At 38.1% G+C, this 19,958-nt stretch overlaps 1 protein-coding gene across 1 annotated transcript in view; it reads right to left on the reverse strand.

The window, feature by feature from the left end:
- The window catches only part of CNTNAP2 (contactin associated protein 2), a 1,659,707-nt gene that overhangs the window by 734,174 nt on the left and 905,575 nt on the right, over window positions 1–19,958 (reverse strand). The window contains exon 9 of the mRNA XM_075921713.2: window positions 2,005–2,154. Coding sequence (XP_075777828.2) covers window positions 2,005–2,154 — 150 coding nt within the window. The remainder of the gene's footprint in view (window positions 1–2,004; window positions 2,155–19,958) is intronic.

Here is a 19,958-nt window from a genome sequence, read left to right on the forward strand (position 1 = left end):
TGTTGTTCTTAGCCAAGGGAAGCTGCGAAAAGTAGTGTTAGTCTACACCACTTCCTGCAGCTCCCATTGGTCAGTAATGGTGAACTGTGGCCAATGGGAATTGTGAACAACTGTACCTGAGGATGCATAGATAAATAATGTGTCTGGTGGCCCTCTAGCGGCCAGCCCTGGCAAACTAAACCTGGCCCATGGGTCGCTTATTGCCCACCCCGGGTTAAGACATGCCAGGGAGAAAGGGTGCAGTTTCCAGAAATAAAAATCTTACTTATTCCTTACAATGACCAGGGTTGTACCTATATTGATTAGCTTTCTCAGGATTCAGTACAGAAAGTGTTAGGCATATAGGTTTTTTATTTAATTTGATTCTTCATAACTTGTTTTAATGAGACCATCCAAGTCCCTGACTATTTCAATGTAAAGTCAAAGCAGTACATTCTTGAATGAACAACAACCTTTTAAAACGTTGTGAAAGGCAATTGGTTATGTTGGGGCTCTTGTCTGAGGTAACCCCTTTAGAACCACCACTTAGACACTGGGCAAATAGTAGGGACACATGGAAAGATAGAGGACCACGAGAACTTGCAGAGATGGGGAGAACACAGGTTAAATTCTGTGACTAGTGACATTTAATCTGGCAATATTTATAACGGAACTCAGTAAGTGTTAGATGTCAAGAAATGCTTTTCATTATCATTACTACCATGAGGGGACAGGTTACCCAGAAATTTGTGGCATATATTATCAAAAGGATTATATCATTCTTAAGTAAATGTAGAACAGTTTTTATAAGAATATTTAAATGCTAATTTCCATATATATTTTAATGATTCTGCTGATGGAAGTAAATGAGAATAATCTTGAAAGGATTTTTTGTTCTTCTCCTTTGCAAATTAAAATAATAATCTCAGTAACTTTTCTATCACTTGGGTAACAGGAGCATTTGTAGAGCTGTACTGTTTTCTATTAGCTGCTCAGTTTGCAAAATTAAAACAGGCAGTTTAAAAACACAGCACATTTCTATTAAAAACCCTAAAAAAGTTATTGTATGCCCAGCATCCTGATCTATAAACTCAAACTGCCTGTGGATCAATCAGCGCAAAAATTCAATTGATCTCAGTGTTTGATCTCCATGGGACATGTGCCTGAGTAAAGACTGCATGTGGTAAAATAAGAGAGCTGACATATGCACAATTTATCTACAACCATATAATACAATAACTAAAATGAAATATGTTTTGTGAGATTAATACAAAATTCTATATTGTGACTGATCCTTTCCTGCTAACACAAGATGGCCTGGGAGAGTGAAAGAAGTTTTTCCACTCAGGGCATTTAACAGCTATACTCTCAACCTTACTGGAGTACATGGACTGCTTCTGGCTTTTAGTACTTTTAATCATTCTAAAGCACCAATTAGAAAACACAGTCAAATGTGTGCTTAAATCTATCCATGAGCATGCACCTACATTCCATTGACTCCAAGGATACTTAAGCATATGCTTAAAGGTAAACACAGTTAAATCCTGTCCTAAATAGGAATGTGTTCTTGAATTACAGCTAAAAACAGAAAAAGACAGGCCCATACTCGAATATCACAGCACCAAGTGGAACAGATGCCACATTATGGAGATGGTTTGGTGTATCTTTTTAGAAAGTAGCATCAGGGAGCTCGCCATATGTTAACCAGTTCTGTTCTACCCTCTCAACAGCCTCTGTGCCAAACTTTCAAACTGATTTTATGTTGCAAAAAGTTTGAAAAAACGTATTCCTCAGAAAGTATCTCAGTTTGTGTGTGTCAAACATGAGGTAATAAAAGACTAATAAAACAGTAGGGGGAGGGGCTTGGAGAGGGGGTTGGGAGGAGGTCATCACCTAAGCTACTTCTATAAGATTGATAATACAAACACTATGAGGACTGGGTTTCACTCTTAAGCTCCACATTTACCTCCTGTATAGGTAACAAAAGGATAGCACTATACAGATATGTTAGTACCGCAGTTTTACCTCCAAAGAAATATTTCTCCCCAGTTTTAACTTGCAGAGGACTGTTTGTCCGAACTGCTGAGGCTTCATCTCCATCAATGGTGAGGACAGCAAAATTTTCCTTGGCTAGAAAACGGATTTCATGCCATTGCCCATCATTGAGTCCCGAGCCTAGAAAGAAAAAGAAAGGGTAGAACCTTCTTCAGTTCATTATAAACTTATTTAAATTTGTTCAATGCATCAATTTCAAGTGCCAAGTACATGCCAGGTTTTATACAGGGACCTACTGCTGATTGGGACATCTAGACGTTCTTGTAAAATGAAGTTTTAAATCATAATTAGTGTCATGAATACAACTTTGGGACTGCTCATTCATCATAGAAAAAGTAAAACAGTTGTTTTAAAGCAAACTTTTCACTCATGTAAAGGCTAGATTCTATGTATAATTGGCAAAGAATATAACTTTACCTACAACCAAACTCAAAAAGAAATAAATATCGATATGTTCATTTAATGATAAAAGGGAACAACAACAAACAGCAACAAAAAAGAGGAGGTATGGCTATGATTTTTGCCTCCAGTGAGTGCTTGATATCTTCAATACAAGAGAAAAGGGGAGAGAAGAAAGGCTTAAAGGGAAGTCTTATCCAAAAACAAATCCAGTCAATGTAAAATAGTGTTAGAAATGGAATATGAGGAGAGTTATAATAGAACCATTGCTAAACAATCAACCACTCAAATCCTTAAGCTTAATTAAGTGGCCACCTTTATATGCTGATACAAATGACTGCACTGCAATTAAAGTGGGGCAGATGTTGTCTGGGTTTGCCAAAGGAGGATGGCTATGCTTTATGGCCAGGGGGAGAGGAAGAGAAATGAGGTCAAAGACTGCTGCAAAAAGGTGGACGGTAGTCAACTTTGTCATATTAACTCTGCCCCCAGGAATGTGAGTTGCAGCCAGCATACAAACATCATATTCTTCACTCAAACTCTGTTACTGGATCACATTAACATGACATGATAGATGCTAATACAATAACATCCAGTGCAAGTGGATTGTTTCTAAAAACTAAATATGATGCATCATAACATTAGAGCTAATACACTGTCCGATAAAAAGTCAAAACACTAAAAGGAATAGCTATGCACCAAAGATTTTAACAACCATAGCCTTTCATATAATAGATGTTGTTCGTGGCAAACACTAAATTCTTTTGACACCCTATTGTGTTTGAAGATGTTCTGTTGCATGTCTGCACTCATATTAGCAGATAAAGATACACGAAGACATAAGAAAAAGAGATTACAACCTACAGGTGTAATAGACATGCACCCATTTTGCCTCATACCCTGCACCTCTTTAAAACAGAAATCTTGCAAAACAGGGTGTATTGGATTAAACATTTTCCTAGGCGAAGGAGAGTACTGTGGGGTCTGGGCTAAAGAGGTGGAGGTGGGGCGCTTATCTGCCCCCCCTTTCCCAGGGGCACACATAGCTTTGTACTTCCTGCAGCTCCCAGATACCACCCCATGCCACAAGGGGGGCAGAAGGGAAAAGCCTTAAGGGAAGTGGGTCTATACGTTCCATTTCCCCAGTTTGGAGAGGAAGGGAAGTGGCTCTGCATGCCTCATTACTATGGGTGTTCCCGGATGAGGGACACCCAGAGTACAGAGGTTAAAGCCTCCTTAATTAACAACCATTTTTAAAGCCCCCCATAAGATACAAGACTGCAGTGTTCAGTAGAAATAAAGGAGGAAACAGAGCACTGCTGAATAGTTGCACGGTTCATTTGGACTGGAGCAGCATTTTTCAGACTCTTTAAAGTAATAGGGCCTGTTTATGCAAGTATTAAACATGTTAATTTCAATGGGACTAAATGTGGAGTACCAGTCAATGTGAGTAGGGGAAAGAATCCCATTAACTGTATTATCTAATTTTAAAAAGGAAGCTACTTTGTGAACGGATGGGGCTGCCATATTCAACAGCAGAACATGTTTTGCAAAATACTTTTGTAGTTTTATTTCAGAAATTGTGTGCATGTTACCATGAAAATTCAAAATGACCGACATGTGAGAGTTTGGGGCGGGGAGACGAGGCATTTGGTTTTTTAAATGTAAAAAATGTTCTGCTACCAAGTGCTGAAATTTCACCCAGAATAAAATTAAATTTTCGCTCATAAAAATAGTGCTAGTTTCTGCAAAAGAAAAACAGAAGAAGAAAAAATTGCCTTGTTCCCAGGGATCCAACACAAAACTGTCCTTTAAAAAAAATCGACAATAAGTCAAGCCACTTAAACATCAGAGCACAGTTTAAAAGGTGGTAGCATAATTTTGTAGATTCCTTTGCCTACAATTTAAAAATCTATGTGGACTTGTACCAGATAGTTCATTGTTCACTGAACTGAAGTTTTGGACATTACAAGATCATGGCTTTTTTAAAACAAAATTAAGCACTTTAAAAGTCTCTTTCCAATTCAAAGGGGATAAAAATGATGGCATGAGCTACAGTTGGCATGAGAGTGAATACTTGTTCAAGTAAGTCAGCATAATTTCTTCCAAATAGTATTTAGAGAGTATATAAGACGATTAAGAAGGTAAAATTCTAGCTCATGCCACCATTTATCAGACCTTAGTATTTGACCCTTGATGTTTTTGATGAATTGCAGGCTGAGTAGTTACATTCTGTCTGTAGGAGGCACTTCTAAAATTTCAGTGTTTACCAACAGTTACCACCCAGAGGGATCAAATACTATAGATTTTCTCTCTGTTCAGAACTTGAGCTATCTGTGGTAATTGTGCATTTATGGTTGGGAGATACTGAATTTGAAATGGTTTCTACTGCACTTGTTCTCTTTTGAAATTGATAAGGTAGTTATGATCTGGATGAAACCTTGTTGTGAATCATGTTAAAAACCCCACTGAGTTTTATAGGCCTCAATACATTCCTTTATTAATATAAATGTAAGCCCTCAGGGAGGAAAGAAATGCATAGGAACCCATCCAGGAGCTATAGGCTGAGTATTGGATTGATATGGGAAAGGGAAGTAGGGAGGGAAAGCAGAAGAGTTAGAAGACTGATAAAAAATGAGACGAGAGAGAGAGACACACACAGATGGAAAAAGAGCAAGAAAGCTAGGAAGAAATCTTAACAGTGTGATGTGGGGGAAAAGAGCTAGAGACAGCTTTGTGGTCTGTTGATTAAAGAGACTTGTAGCTGAAAGTGCTCCTTTTGTTCTTGGTTCCTCTTGCTTCAGAAACACAGGACTTTGTACATGCTTTGTAAATAAACAAGCTTGCATCAAAAAAAAAAAAAAAAAAAAAAAAAAGATACCAGGCTCCATCAATTTCTACTTTGAAATAGTAAAATCTATGGGCCTGGAATATGTTCTATCTACTGGAGTCAAAAGGGGGGCAACATTATTTTAAGGCAATTAAAATGGTGGTAGTGGTGTGTTTGTCTGAATTTTACTTGTAACCTTCATATTTCAGAAATAAATGTAAAATGTCTGTGGGGTGGCAAAGCCAAAATATTTGTGGTTTTATATCTAATTGAAATTATTGGATAATAGACATAATCTACTAGTTGTAGTCCAGTCTCAATTCAATCCATTTTTAACATACTTCCCAGAACAGATGACACTAAAAGGAGAGAGAAAATTATATCACTATTTTGAGAGAACACTGCACTTCTCATGTTAAACCCTTTTAGTTTGCAATTCATTATCCCTCTAAGTCATTTTCTAACAACACCTACTTGTATTCTGGCAGACAATCGGCTGTTCTTGGCATAGAGCAATGTATACTTTTCACCTTTGGTGCAGTTCTTACAATTAGAAGCTTTTCATTTTATCTCAATATAAATGGAACCATTAAAATAATGAGCAAAATGTGGAAGGTGGCTTTATAATGGACAAACTCTGAAGAAACAATTTCCATTTATTTGAAGTTATTTGCACCTTCTGTCTGTGCTCCTCAGGCTGCTTAACAAACACCACTGAAATAAGCTTTCAAAATCTTAGTGAGCTGGGTAAATAATATTCTCAGTTTACATAACTAAAAACCTAGGTATTAGACAGTTGGGTGACTTGCCCTATAGGAAATATGTAGCAGAGTTAGGAATTGAATGAAGCCTCTTCTTATCTCAGTCCTATGCTATAAAACACATGTCTTTACCTCAAATCTTGCTTACAACATCCAAATGTTTACTGGGTGAAGACATTTAGATGTTTAAGAGCAGGCTGGATAGACATCTATTAGCGACGTTCTAGATGATGCTTGGTCCTGCAGTTTGACACATCCAGTAGTTTGATCATATTCTTTAATTCTACCTACACACGATGAATATGGTCTTTTTTTAGTTAATGCAGTTTAAATGTAAAGTGATTAACACCAATATTTGGCAGATCAGCATTTGGAAATATCTTAGGACATGATCCTTTCAATATTTGTAGGTGGAAGTAACTTACAGGAATTGTTCTAGTGACTCCTTGGAGTAAAGTTAGATTTCTTGGTATTTGAAGAATCAGGTTCCATGTTTGGAATGTTTGTATTTAAATAAGTGGAATCGGCCAGTGTAAAGATAAACAGCACATGTGTGTGTGGTGGGGGAGGGGGGGAGAGCACTGCATTTCCCCCTTTGCTTTTTATCTTAGCTAATTATGGATTCACTCAGTCTTTTCCTGGACTTGAATTCAGACAACAGTTTTGTTTTAGGATACTAGATTATCTGAGATATGCAAATTTTTAAAACATCGGGTCAAATTCTGAAGGCCTTGCTCAGTTTTAAGATCATTCCTTCCGTAGGCAACATCCCATTGAAGCCAATAGGCACTAGCCCAGGGGCAGGCAATAAAATGGCAGCGGTTCACCATGGTTAGCTACTGGTGGGTTGCTGCCACTATATTTATCTGCACCTCCATAGGCATGGGTGATTGCAGTTCCCATTGACCGGGAATGGCGATCCAGGGCCAACAGAAGCTGTGATCCCCCCATATTTGTGGAGGTGCAGGTAAATACTGCGGTATGGGGGCCTTTTAAGGGCTAACCCTGACAGACTGGATCCAGCCTGCAGGTCAATATTTGCCCACCCTTGCATTAGCCTATGGAAAGAATGGATAGAAAAACTGAATATGCTCTTCAGAATTTGGCCCATAATATATACATTAAAATGCACAATTTATTAAAAACCATTGACACTGCTGCATGGATTGTAACCAAACACGAACTATGTCACATATATAGCTTATATTCCTCACTTAATTTCTCTTTGCTTATTTCTATACTTTATTTCTCTTTTTCTTATAACTTTAGAGCTGGCGATACTGCCAACTCAAGTGGTACACAAGCAAATAAAAAATTTGTGCTGTACCATTTAAAGAGGGTGGAGTTACTCCAAGATAAAAGCTCTGTTATGCTGCCCCAAGGTGCAGTGAAACAAGGACAACACAGCTCCCAAGCAGCACACTGAGAAAGCAGGTAAAGTCAATGGCAAAGCAAGTACAGTATAGCCAGAGATAAAAAAAAAAAAAGTCATTATGCAATCTATGCACTTTCCAATGAACACTCTGTATAGGTACATGGATACTGTGGAGCATGTAGTACTGTGTATACACACAAGTAGGGATGCAGAGAAGACCAGAATCCATAAGTTATAAAACAATAGGTCAATATCATTTCTGGTTTCACACACCTTGCCTTCATGTTTATGTAGCAGCTAAGCATATATCCTACTGATGGTGTTTGGACTTATGACTTTCACATTGGTGATTTGTCTCAGTAGTAAAGAGATTCTTAGCTAATGACCTGTGCTGTTATCACCAAGTCTGCTTCATAGGTCACAGATTCTAGTTTCATGCAGTTGCTGCTGACTGCAAACCAACTGCCTGTTAAGTTTGTATGATATAGCACTCAGATTTGTTACGACTCCCATTGCCATATGTCTAATTATCCTTTGCAACTTTTACCTGTTTTTCCTCTGTTGACCATGATATTTCTGTGGAATTCCATAACACACTTAAATATGGATGCTTACATGGACAGCTATTTAGCACCACATATTCATTCTGTGCTTCAGAAACTTTGCTCCCCTCACTCACCAACCTGGTAACAAAGAGCACACTTTCTCCTCAGTAGAGTTTCTGCCCACTATATGTTTTGCAGACAGCTGTATCAACATTCCTTTTCCTACATGGTCATGTTGTGTTCCAAAAAATAAACTATCTTACAGAGCTGCACAATAAATGCTTCACCAGAGGACAATTTTGTACAAGTTGCGATGGTACATTTTTGAAGGCAATGGTCTCTTATGTACTTTGTGCATGTATATAGAAAGATTATTAGTACTTCATAAAAAGTCCATTCTGATTTAACAAAAATCCAATTTCACTGAATAGCTGACACATTTAGGCTATATTGAAATTAAAGATGAATAATGTCTTTCCAACAACAGAGTTTCAGTTCAACAAGGTTAAACTGCATCACATTCCAGAGATAAAAATATGTATTCAGAAGCCTTCCCATGATTTAATTTATTTCTTCAGAGATCAACGTGTGTGCTCATGTGTGTATTTTGCTGGTCTTATTTTTTCTGTACCCAACTTTAGAAAATTCTTAAATAACTTAATAAAAAAGCTTTAAGTATGCCACCTCCACAGTACCCTTTCTGAGTGTCAGGAAGCTAGTTTCATATGCAAATTAAATATGGTAATGAGACAACCAATCCAGAATTTCTTTTTAAATGCTATTATTTTAAAAGTAGGGCTCTTAAGGTAATCACTTTGATTGAACAAGAAGAAACAGATGTTTCTAATAACAGAAACATGAGGAAGGACTGGATTAACGAATACAAAGAAAAAACAATCCAAATGCAAGAACTTAATATGTACAAGGAAATGAGAAAGATAGCATCTATTGTAGTTACTCTTAAAAAATTATAGTAGCTAAAAATCTTAAATTTCTTTAGTTAGTCTTGAGAGATCAAATCTGATTGAATAATGCATGCACTGATATGGAGGAAATTAATAAAACTTCTAAAGCCAAATCTGCTGGCCAAAACGTTGCTGTACATGGGCAATATTCATCTGAAGTCAGTGAAGCAGCACCCATTTACAAGAGAAAACTTGGCCCCTAGTCTTAATGCATTATTGACACCCATCATATGGTTAAAGTGACGTACAGAATGGGAAGTGACTGGCTAGAAAGGAGTACGGAAGAAAGAGATCTAGAGGTTATAGTGGACCACAAGCTGAATATGATCAGCAGTGTGCTGCTGTGGCAAAAAGAGCAAACATGATTCTGGGATGCATTAACAGGTGTGTTGTGAGCAAGACACGAGAAGTCATTCTTCCGCTCTACTCTGTGCTGGTTAGGCCTCAGTGGAGCATTGTGTCCAGTTCTGGGCACCGCATTTCAGGAAAGATGTGGAGAAATTGGAGAGGGTCCAGAAAAGAGCAACAAGAATGATTAAAGGTCTAGAGAACGTGACCTATGAAGGAAGGTGAAAGAATTGGGTATGTTTAATTTGGAAAAGAAAAGATTGAGGGGGCACATGATAGCAGTTTTCAGGTATCTAAAAGGGTGTCATAAGGAGGAGGGAGAAAACTTGTTCATCTTGGCCTCTGAGGGTAGAACAAGAAGCAATGGGCTTAAACTGCAGCAAGGGAGGTTTAGGTTGGACATTAGGAAAAAGTTCCTACCTGTCAGGGTTGTCAAAACACTAGAATAAGTTGCCCAGGAAGGTTGTGGAATCGCCATCTTTGGAGATTATTTAAGAGTAGGTTAGATAAAAGTCTAGCAGGGATGGTCTAGACAGTATTTGGTCCTGCCTCTCGAGGTCCCTTCTAGTCCTAGTATTCTATGATTGTATGATTCTATTATTCTAACATTTGCAAATAGAGGAAAAAAACACATATTTCTCTGTAAGTAAGAAACTATTACTAATACTCAACCTACACAAATGCTATGTGACCCATTTATGAGAAATGACACCTTGAGCTAATTCTGCATTGCATCATCATACTCATTTTCTGAAAATAAACAAAAATTGAACTTGTTACTGTCACATTTTAAGTATCTGAGAGAATAATCCAAAGAACTACATTTTAGGATTTATGAAGAAGAGTCCACTTCATTTCTCACTGTGTTTTTTTTCCCCCCTAACATCCAAATATTTACATATTTACTCTACTAGATATTCAGGTTCAGAAAAATAGAGGGATGACAAATAAATCTGTACAGTCAATTAAATGTAAAGTATAGTGGCGACAACCACTCATCAACCAATAAATTAAGTATGATAAATTTGGTGTTCACATTCAAACTTAGTACTTTCTTCAGGTCATTGGGTGACAAACATGAAAAAATGTTGCCTACTGGTGGTATGTTAGCTATAGTGAAATGTAATAATATAATATGGAGATATACCATCTTATAGAACTAGAAGGGACTTTGAGAGGTCATTGAGTCCAGTCCCATGCCCTCACAGCACGGCCAAGTACCATCTCTGACAGATTTGCCCCAGATCCCTAAAAGGCCTCCTCAAGGATTGAGCTCACAACCCTGGGCTTAGAAGGTCAATACTCAAACCACTGAGATATCCCTCTCTATGACCTGCAAATTAGTGTCAAAACACAGAACTAAAAGGTTAGGATTTACATATAAATACCATTTCTTTCCCGAAATGGATGGAGCACATAAAATGGATGGAGCACACCATGGTACGCAATTCCTCTATTTCCCTATTTTATAGTGTACTGCAATAAAAACGGCAATTTTTGTAAATATATGCAACAACAATATTGCAGACTGTACAAGAATCAGTCTTGTTATAATAGGCTCGATAGCCAGAGATTTCTGGGACATAAAATCACTTTGCAAATATTCAAATTTATAACGATTTTTTGTTTTCACTAGAAACTTATAAAAATGAATAAAATTTGAAAGGGTATATGCACTTGAATCACATACAAAATAATGTGTTCCAAAAACTTTAAGACTAACTATATGAAAACCCTTATGCTAACGCTGGAATGGATATTTTGCCCCAAGAGTCGACCAACTTTCATTTTCTTTCTTCGGGCCTTCTTTAATATGAGACAAGGGAGGGGAAGCTTCTCAGACTCCTTCGTTAATTGTGAAATATACCAATCTTACAAATTCAAATCTCAACTTGTCTTGTCAAGCTTGGAGAGATGTTCTAGTTTCCCAATGAACAGATGTAAAGTTCCTAATTTCTCCTCCCTTCATTCTAATCCTGGTAAATTCTGCCAATTTTGGTCCAAAGTGTTGCTGCCAGTAACTTACGTGCTTGAAGTTAAGTTAATAGGACTCAGCACATTCTGAAAGTTAAGCTTGTGTTTGTTTTCAGACTCAAGACCTTACAAAGGATTTTTTTTTAATATTAGGTATTAATTGTCCATGCCTTTCTGAATAATTGGATTGAATCCACTCTTAAGAACCATAAATATGTAGTCACAGATACAGTACTAACATTTGAAATCACTAAATAATTAAAAATTATTATTACTGACTTGGTCACTAATTTGTTCATATTTTCTCATTTAAGACACCAATAAACATTTCAGAAATTAAAAATCAGTTCTATTTTTAGATACTCTCCCCTGTCGAAACAAAATCTCAGAGACACAGTTATGGCAATAACCTTGAACTTCTATATCTGACAGTTTTCATACTATATTATATGCCAAATATGTCTCTTCAAGGAACTACTGTTTTTTGATCTAGTGTTTAATCTTGAACAGCTATCTTATATTCAGATGCTCAGTCATCCTTTGAACCCTAACTTATTAAATTTTACTCTAAATACTAATTCTTTTGTCATATTTGTGTGAATTGCAGAAATCCAACTTTTGAGGACATTTCTAAGCAGTTTTCCTTCTTTCAGTCTCTTTACAGAGTCTCTGGATATCTGTTAGACTCTGTTCATAATTCAGACCCTGGTTTTAAGCAGTGTTTGCAGAATATTCCAGTGTTGCGCTCTGAAGAAAATAGAGCATAATATTGGCATCCAGCTTTCCATCATGTCCAACTGGAAATATTCTCTCTGCATTCCATTATGGTCTGATAGCTCTACAGAGAGAGAGTGAAGATATCTCCTGTTTTATTCATATGTGCCCCAGATAAACCTTAAGAAAAATCAATTAAATATAATAGGATAGATTGTTCTAAAAGGGGGTTAATAGGTTCTATTTTACTGCACTAGAAATGAACGATACTTTCCTAGCTTTAGCAAAAGGTCTAAAGTCCATAACATCCTAGCAACAAGGACTGATGAGAGACAGGAAAACACACACACACACACACACACACACACACACACACACACACACACACACACACACAATTACACACAATATAAATAAAAAATAAAACTGCCTTTTGAGAAACCCAAACTCTGTGTTTTAATTCACCACCTACAATACAATAGTAAGTCTCATGCTCAGTAGGAATTTGCTGGGTCCTGAGAATTAGAATCACCCTTGTACTTCATAACCTAATGGGCTGAGTCTTGACCCACAGAATGTAAATAGATCCTATTGACCTGAACAGAAGGAGAAAAGGAGAATCGAGACTGAGAATTTTGTAGATCTCAGCTGGATATCATCCTGCTTGTCCTTCGTGAACAGATTAAGGCCCCAGTCATAGAATCATAGAATCCTAGGGCTGGAAGAAACCACAGGAGGTCATTGAGTGCAACTCCCTGCCCAAAGCCAGACCAATCCTAATTAAACCATCCCAGGCACTAAAGCATTTAAGTTTCAGTTTATTAAACAATGGCATTATTACAAGTGGTTAAAATCAGGTACATTGTTAAGTATCGTGCCAAATCTAATTCCCTCTTATGTTAAAATAGGACTCCAGGTAAGGCCTTCTGAACATTTTCTACAAGATAGCTTCAATATTTGAATAGCACAGTTTTGTACAGCTGTTAGCTTTTTAAACAATACCTTTCAGCATTAGTAAAATAGTTTAGTATTATTCATTTGGCAAGGTTTTTAATTTGCACCTTTAATATTATGCTTGTTCTTCTGTTAGAGAGATACACAAAGCTCTAGGCACAAGATTTCATTACCAGAAAATTTTGGTTACTTCTACATTCACAGGCCAGGTAATTTTTAATCTTTATTGGGCATACATCTCAGACGATAAACAACAAAACGATCCCACTTTTCTTCCAAACCCAATGTAATGATTTTTTTTTTTTTTAGGACATAGCTGTATCTCTGTCTTTGTCACAGGAATTTAATGGAAGGAAAGGTGCATTGTAAAAAATCTAGAAGTGAACACGATGATAGCCAACAACCACCCATGGCTACATTGCTTGGACTTCCTCTGGAATCTGGTTTTCACTAACAGAAACCCTGACACAGAAGGCTGGCTGATGATAATTAACAAGAAGTGTTAGATTTGTTAATCATGCTAGCAACAACTGTGGGCTGGATTCACCTTTCCTTTATTCAAACTTCTGCAAGTCTAAATCAAAGCACAGGACTCCTGATGGAAAAAAGGACATGAAGCGAGCTCATTCTATCACAGACCAAGAACCCACAAGGTCTTAGTACAGCCTGATCGTTTGTCAGCACAAGCTCAGGATAACATGCCTCTAATATCTGATTCAATTTCAAGTCCGTTCTCCACTAGCATAAACCTCAAAAGGAGGTCAGTGGTGAAAACTCCTGCCTTGCCATAGAATGAATCTCCATGCTATTTTCTTGGTCTTGTTGCTAAGGGAAAATACAATTTGACTCTCCTTACCACAGACAAAAATGCATCTTCCCCAGCATTCAAAGATATTTGCTGCTAACACATCTCTATCAGATTTTTCCTGAGAAATGTGCATTTTATTCCTCACAACTCTGATGTTGAGGTAGAGCAAGGTTTTACAACATGGCTCTGAGGAAAGGTAAAACCCTAGTAGAGAAACCTTAGTAGCACTGCACTAGCAACTAGAATGTTCATATATGCGTGTTGCCTGATTTTAGCCATAGCTTGGTTAGAACTTAGGCCTCAATGTGTCCAGAAGCTGTCTTAGAGTGTTTTCAGATTTTGAGGAGACAAAAAACATTGCACCCATTTTTCACAATTATAGTGGAGCAGGCCCTGAATTATACATCTGAAACATCTGAAACAGTGGCAAGAGAGTTCATGTCTAGCTACAGCAATGGTAGTGAATATAACTATCATGAAGACTGAAGCTTGGTATGTGTGACATTTAATAGATAAAGTCAAGATGTGTGGTTCCAATGCATGGTTGCAGTCTTAAAAATTGGCTAAAGAAGCATTTTAAAAAATGAAAGCAGGCCTGAATGATTTTTTTGTAGTTTCTTTAAATAGCATATAGTATTTAACTTTTCTCTTTCCCCACATGAAATCTACATCTGAGGTCCTTCTCTGATACTTTTCTCAGACAAACTTCTGTGGACTGCAATGTGAATCTCCCTAATTATGTAGAGAGAAAACACTGAGCAAGTTCTGTTGAGTACTATAGGATGACTGAAAAAAACATAGGCTGGATTTCAGTATAGGTTTACCATATTTGAACTTTCAAAAAAAGAGGACACTCGTGAAAGGGAGTGTATCTGTATCCGTATCTACCAACTCATGTTGTATTAATGTTTTTCTTTATATACACACATACACATGAGTCGGTAGATACTGTTACAGATACACTCCCTCTCAGAAGTGTCCTCTTTTTGAAAGTTTAAATATGGCAACCTTAGAATATTCCAGTAAAGTTTCCTTCATGTAGCCCCTTTGCTAGAGAACAGTTCTTCTACTAGTTATTATTTTAGGGTATCAAATCATGGCTATTAAGGAAAGTGTCACCATGTGTGTTTGCGTGTGTGCTGATATTTTAATCTTCCCTACCCTTCCAATCTAGTGAATGATTCTGTAGATAAAAGACCAGTGCATCGGTTTCCAAAATCTATGTTAAAATTCTGGCTTTGACCTCAAATAACACAGAAATTGATAATCTTGTTTTTATCCTCAGTTGTACCCATCAATAAACCATTCCATTTTAAGAGATTATTTGAACACACCTCTTATTGCAACACTGGTGGGAAAGAGAAACACTGATATAATGGTTATTGGTACCATTTTATTAAGCAACTAGCCAATTAGCCCGTCATAAGATGGGATTTCAGGTCTCTCCTCCATGTCAGTCTTCTCTCCTGAGCTTCCGGTCTCTCTCTCTCTCTCTCCCCCCTCCTACTACCTCTCCATCTCTCTCAGCTCTCCTCCATCTCCTGCTTCTCTCTCTGTCACTCTCTTTCTCTTCGCCTCCCCCTCCTGCCTCTCACTCGGGGGACCCCGGAGCCCAAATGGCTGTTGGGTGCCGCACACCCCATGCTGCATGAGGGGTCCTTGTGCCACTTGCTCCCACACGGCGGCCTGGCTGAGCAGCGCAGAAGTCAGCCGAGTGCCACGGTGGGAGGCGAAGGGGGGTGGGGCGGTGACTTTCATATCCAGGGGGCAGGGCCTGGAACCGCTGTCATGCCGCACATCACTGCCCCTCCCCCCTTCGCCTCCCGCTGTGGCGCTCGGCTGACTTCTGTGCCGCTCAGCCAGGCCACCCCGGGAGAGCAAGCAGCTGTTTAGGCACCACACTCCCCATGCAGCACGGGCCGCCCAGAGGGAACAGCCAGCATTTCTGGCAACAGCGCTGCCCAGAGGGAACAGCCAGCATTTCAGCATTACAGACTCGCAGACATTGAGCTACTATATATATGATGAAGAACTTTCACTGTTGTAAATTAGGCTGTCATTTTTAGGAAAAACTGGTAGAATGGCTGGTATACGTCCCTACAAAACTTTATATAATTTATAAAAGTAAAAGATTCTCTCTCTGTGGGAACTACAAATAAAAGACTTCTGAGCTTAAGGTGATCTTTTCTGATAAAAACTATCCAGACAAAATGAAAATGTTGGCATTTCAGAATGCTGTTTTACATTTTACTGAGTATTGCCTGTACCAGACTGCCTGTAGACTAAGCAAAGAATAGTGCCTGAATATCAAACAGAATTGCTGGAGGACCTCTGATTTTTGTCTGTGAACTAAAATATATTTTGTTACTGTTTTCTAGACAACTTACTTTCTTGAGAAATACCTAAAGTGAACAGTAGCTCCCAAACTGCGTCCTGGGCTTCTCCCCCATCCAACCTTTCTGCAGCTCCATGAGGTACTTAGTTGAAATATTTCTCAACTTGAGTACATTAGTGGAATAAGACAAATAATGCTGTGACAGGAGGAATGAAAGGTAATGTACAATTAATCATGTAAATCTAAATCATATCCAGTATGGGCAATCCAGCCAGGAAATCCTGTGAGCTTTGTCTTTGCAAGTTTCCTAGACCTTTTGGGGGGAAAGGGCCTGTTCACCCGCCTACATTAGAAGCGAAAGCTCCAATTTACCACCAAGTTTTTTCCAGCTTTACACTAGCAAAACTCCTTTAAATCGGTGGTGTTATATCAGTGTCAAACTTGAGTGAGGTTGGTGAATTAGGCCCCAGAGGTCTGGCTACAATTCCACTGACAGCTCCTAAATGGAAAATAGCCTCAAGCACCCAAGTTCTTCCACCATCTCCAATGTAGAACTCTGTTCTTCAACCATTCCCCTTACGGGCCTTTTACAGTGCAGATGAGCTTATAGCATAGATTATAAAGTCTCCTGTTCTTTTTAGTAAATTAGACAATTTAGCTATGTATCACACAACCTGTTCTTTAAATAGACAGCCTTACTGTACTCCCTCTTCAGACATGTTAGTCTTATCAATCCATGTATTTCAGTAAAGGTTCTCTATTCTTGAACAAATGAGGAGTGATACCAGTGAACAATTTATGTAATAATGCAGAGTAACTCGCATGAAATCTACCACAACAGCAATGGATCTGTCAGCACAAGACTGGGATCAGAACTACCATAGATAAATTCCAGTGCAGTACAAAACTCTGGAAACTGTCTTTTCTAGTCTGAACAGACAGCAGCTAATATCAAATAGGGAAACAATACCAAAACCCACAAGTATCCTGTGAATGTTGGGGGGAGGGGGGCGGAAGGAAGACAAAACAAAATAGCAATATGTTTTGTGTTTATATTGATTCCCCTCATATATACTAGCTTTTAAAAGTGAGAAAATCCAAGGATTTGTAATCTGAAATTAAATCTCCATGATATAAAGGGGATTGTTCTTTCACCTCTTCTCAGAGAGGCTGCAGTGATTCTCTGGTCCTTTAAGAACTGGTTGGTTTCTGCCAGATACTCCTTGACCCTATATAGGAGCCTCTCCAATGGGGGCTTTAAGAAATTTTGCCTTCTCTTTCTCTACCCTATAAGGTAATAGAGAGGAAAAAGTCCCTTTTGTTACTGGCCAGAAGTCTTATCCCAACCCTTTGTATTAGGTCACTGGGTCCATTCCTTTCCAAACTACTGCTGAGGAAACTATTTGAGATAGATCCCCATCATCTCTGGTAGCAGCCCCACACTGGGTAGGATGCACCCTCTTATCTCAGTTGTTACAAGTCATATGTATTCATATCTGGGGCAGTAACTGTTTTATCCATAACTCCAAGGCAGCTTCTACACTGTAGAGTTTATGTACCCCATCATACTCCAATGTTAACTTTAAAAACAAAAACATCTACTTTGATACTTAAAATGAATCTAGGAAGGAGATATTTCAGTGATTTGTTTGTTCTCAATGACTGTGCAATATTTTCTTTAAAAAATAATCCCAGAATCACTGAGCAGAAAGTTCCTATTACAGTTTATTGTCTAACCCATAATCTTGCTCTTGCATGATTGTCTCCCTGTGGTCCTTTGTTTTCTTTTAGTAATTTATTTGAGGTCAGTTTTAGCAGCAAACATATGGTAGGCCAGATTCTTAACTAATGTAAAGCAACAGAGCTTCAATGAAATCACTGGTACTACATCTATTTATGCCAACTGAGGTTCCACTACCATTACATAGAACAATGTGGAAAACATACGAGGTTAGACTAGATAATCCTAAATGCTTTTTACTTCCATCACTCTGTGATAGATTGAGTCACAGTAAGGAGGAGATAGTTGCTTGTCCTTGGATAAAGTTGTAACCAACTTCCATTAGAAAGTTGTAACAGACCTTCCTTCCCTCCACCCCATCATTTTAGTCTGGAAAACCACTAGTGTGGTTTTAGTCTGGAAGACCACTCTCAAAATTATGTGATTAGTCTGACCATGAAAGAGAATCAAGCTTAGTTACAGACCTTTTTTGAATGTGTTCAGAGAGTTTAAAATGAAATAGTTCATTGAGAGTACATCTGCATAGCAGGGCTAAGCTCGAAATAAGTTACACAACTTGGGCTGCACTAATTGCGTAGCTTAATTTGAAAAAAGCTTATTTCAAATTTGGCCATGTCTACCCAGCACTCGTTTCAAAATAGAAGACTCTTCCTCCAACTTCCCTTATCCTCATAAAATAAGAGTTACAGGAGTCAGAGTGAGAAGTACTTTGGCAGGACATTATTTTGACATGTCAAAATAACTGCTTGTGTGTAGACGCGCACTTTGTTATTTCGGAATAACATCCATTATTTTGAAATAATGCTGCTGTGTAGACATACCCTTTAAGTGCTCCCTATTTTGTAACTTTAACTTCTGTTTGGCATGTCTTTGTCTTGCATATCATTACTTCTGATTATGAAATGGCTTGCTACAATGCTTCCAGTTTTCCCCATAGTTTAACTTCCTTGAAATCTCATACAATAGAAAAGTCACATAGGGTATGTCTAGACTGGCGGGTTTTTCCGGGATACAGGAGGTATCCTGGAAAAACTCTGCTGTGCCCAGGGAATGCACTTGCTCTTCTACTTTTTTTTTTCTTTTGCAGAAGAGCAAACATGCTTTTTTGGTGAGCCCTGTATATCTCCTTTTAAGAGGAATAAGGGATCCAGCAAAAGAGAGGGTTTTCTGCCATCTGGCCCCATCTAAATGAGGCCAAATGGTGGAAAAGCCATTGGGAAAAGCTATGCAAATTCCAGAAAAGCTATGCTTTTTCCAATAAAAGAGTATAGTCTAGACCTAGCCATAATTTACAAATGTCAAGCATTTCACAGAAAGGATATCTGAGGCTATGATAAATATTGTAGCTTGCACGTAAGTAAAAACTAAATTTATCAATGAATGCCTATTTTATAACTGTGGAAAAACCTTAACTCTACTAATCATAGAATAGTATTTTAGGTCAATCTCAAATGAGAGCCACAGCACAACCCTTGAGAGAAGCAAAAACAAAAGTGTGCTATCAACCCTCTAGCAATAAACTTACTCATGTGTGTGACTCCAATAAGCATTCAAGAGAACCGGTGTGGGGTTATGCTAGTGTATTATTGCCTGTTTTTTGTTCTTGTTGCATTAAAATTTCATTCAAAATTCATATATACAGGCAGTCCCCGGGTTACACGGATCCGACTTACATCGGATCCCTACTTACAAACGGGGTGAGGCAACCCCGCACTAGCTGCGCCCCCCCAGCAGACCAGGGAGACGCGGAGTGGCTTTTCTCAGCAGACATCTCAGTTTGAGAATAAAGGATTGAGGGAAGTGAGGTGTGGGAGAATAAAACTGAGCTCTGGAGAAATGTTTGGCTAGAGTTTCCCCTACAATATGTACCAGTTCCGACTTACATACAAATTCAACTTAAGAACAAACCTACAGTCCCTATCTTGTACGTAACCCGGGGACTGCCTGTACACAAACTTGGAAAGATTATTTGGGATAAATACTGATCTCTCTTCAGAACATTCAATTTATGTATTTTGATTATTAAAATATTACCCTCGCAAAATATAAAACAATCAAATATAAGTTTAAAATAGTGATAATATTGCAAACATTTATTTAGATCAAAATATCCATCCTAGCCATTACCTACAGCCTCCATCTAAAATCTCTCCTATACATCAACAAGGAAATACA

Source organism: Pelodiscus sinensis, chromosome 2 (genome assembly GCF_052426305.1).
Source record: "Pelodiscus sinensis isolate ZL-2025 chromosome 2, ASM5242630v1, whole genome shotgun sequence".
NCBI lineage: Eukaryota > Metazoa > Chordata > Testudines > Trionychidae > Pelodiscus > Pelodiscus sinensis.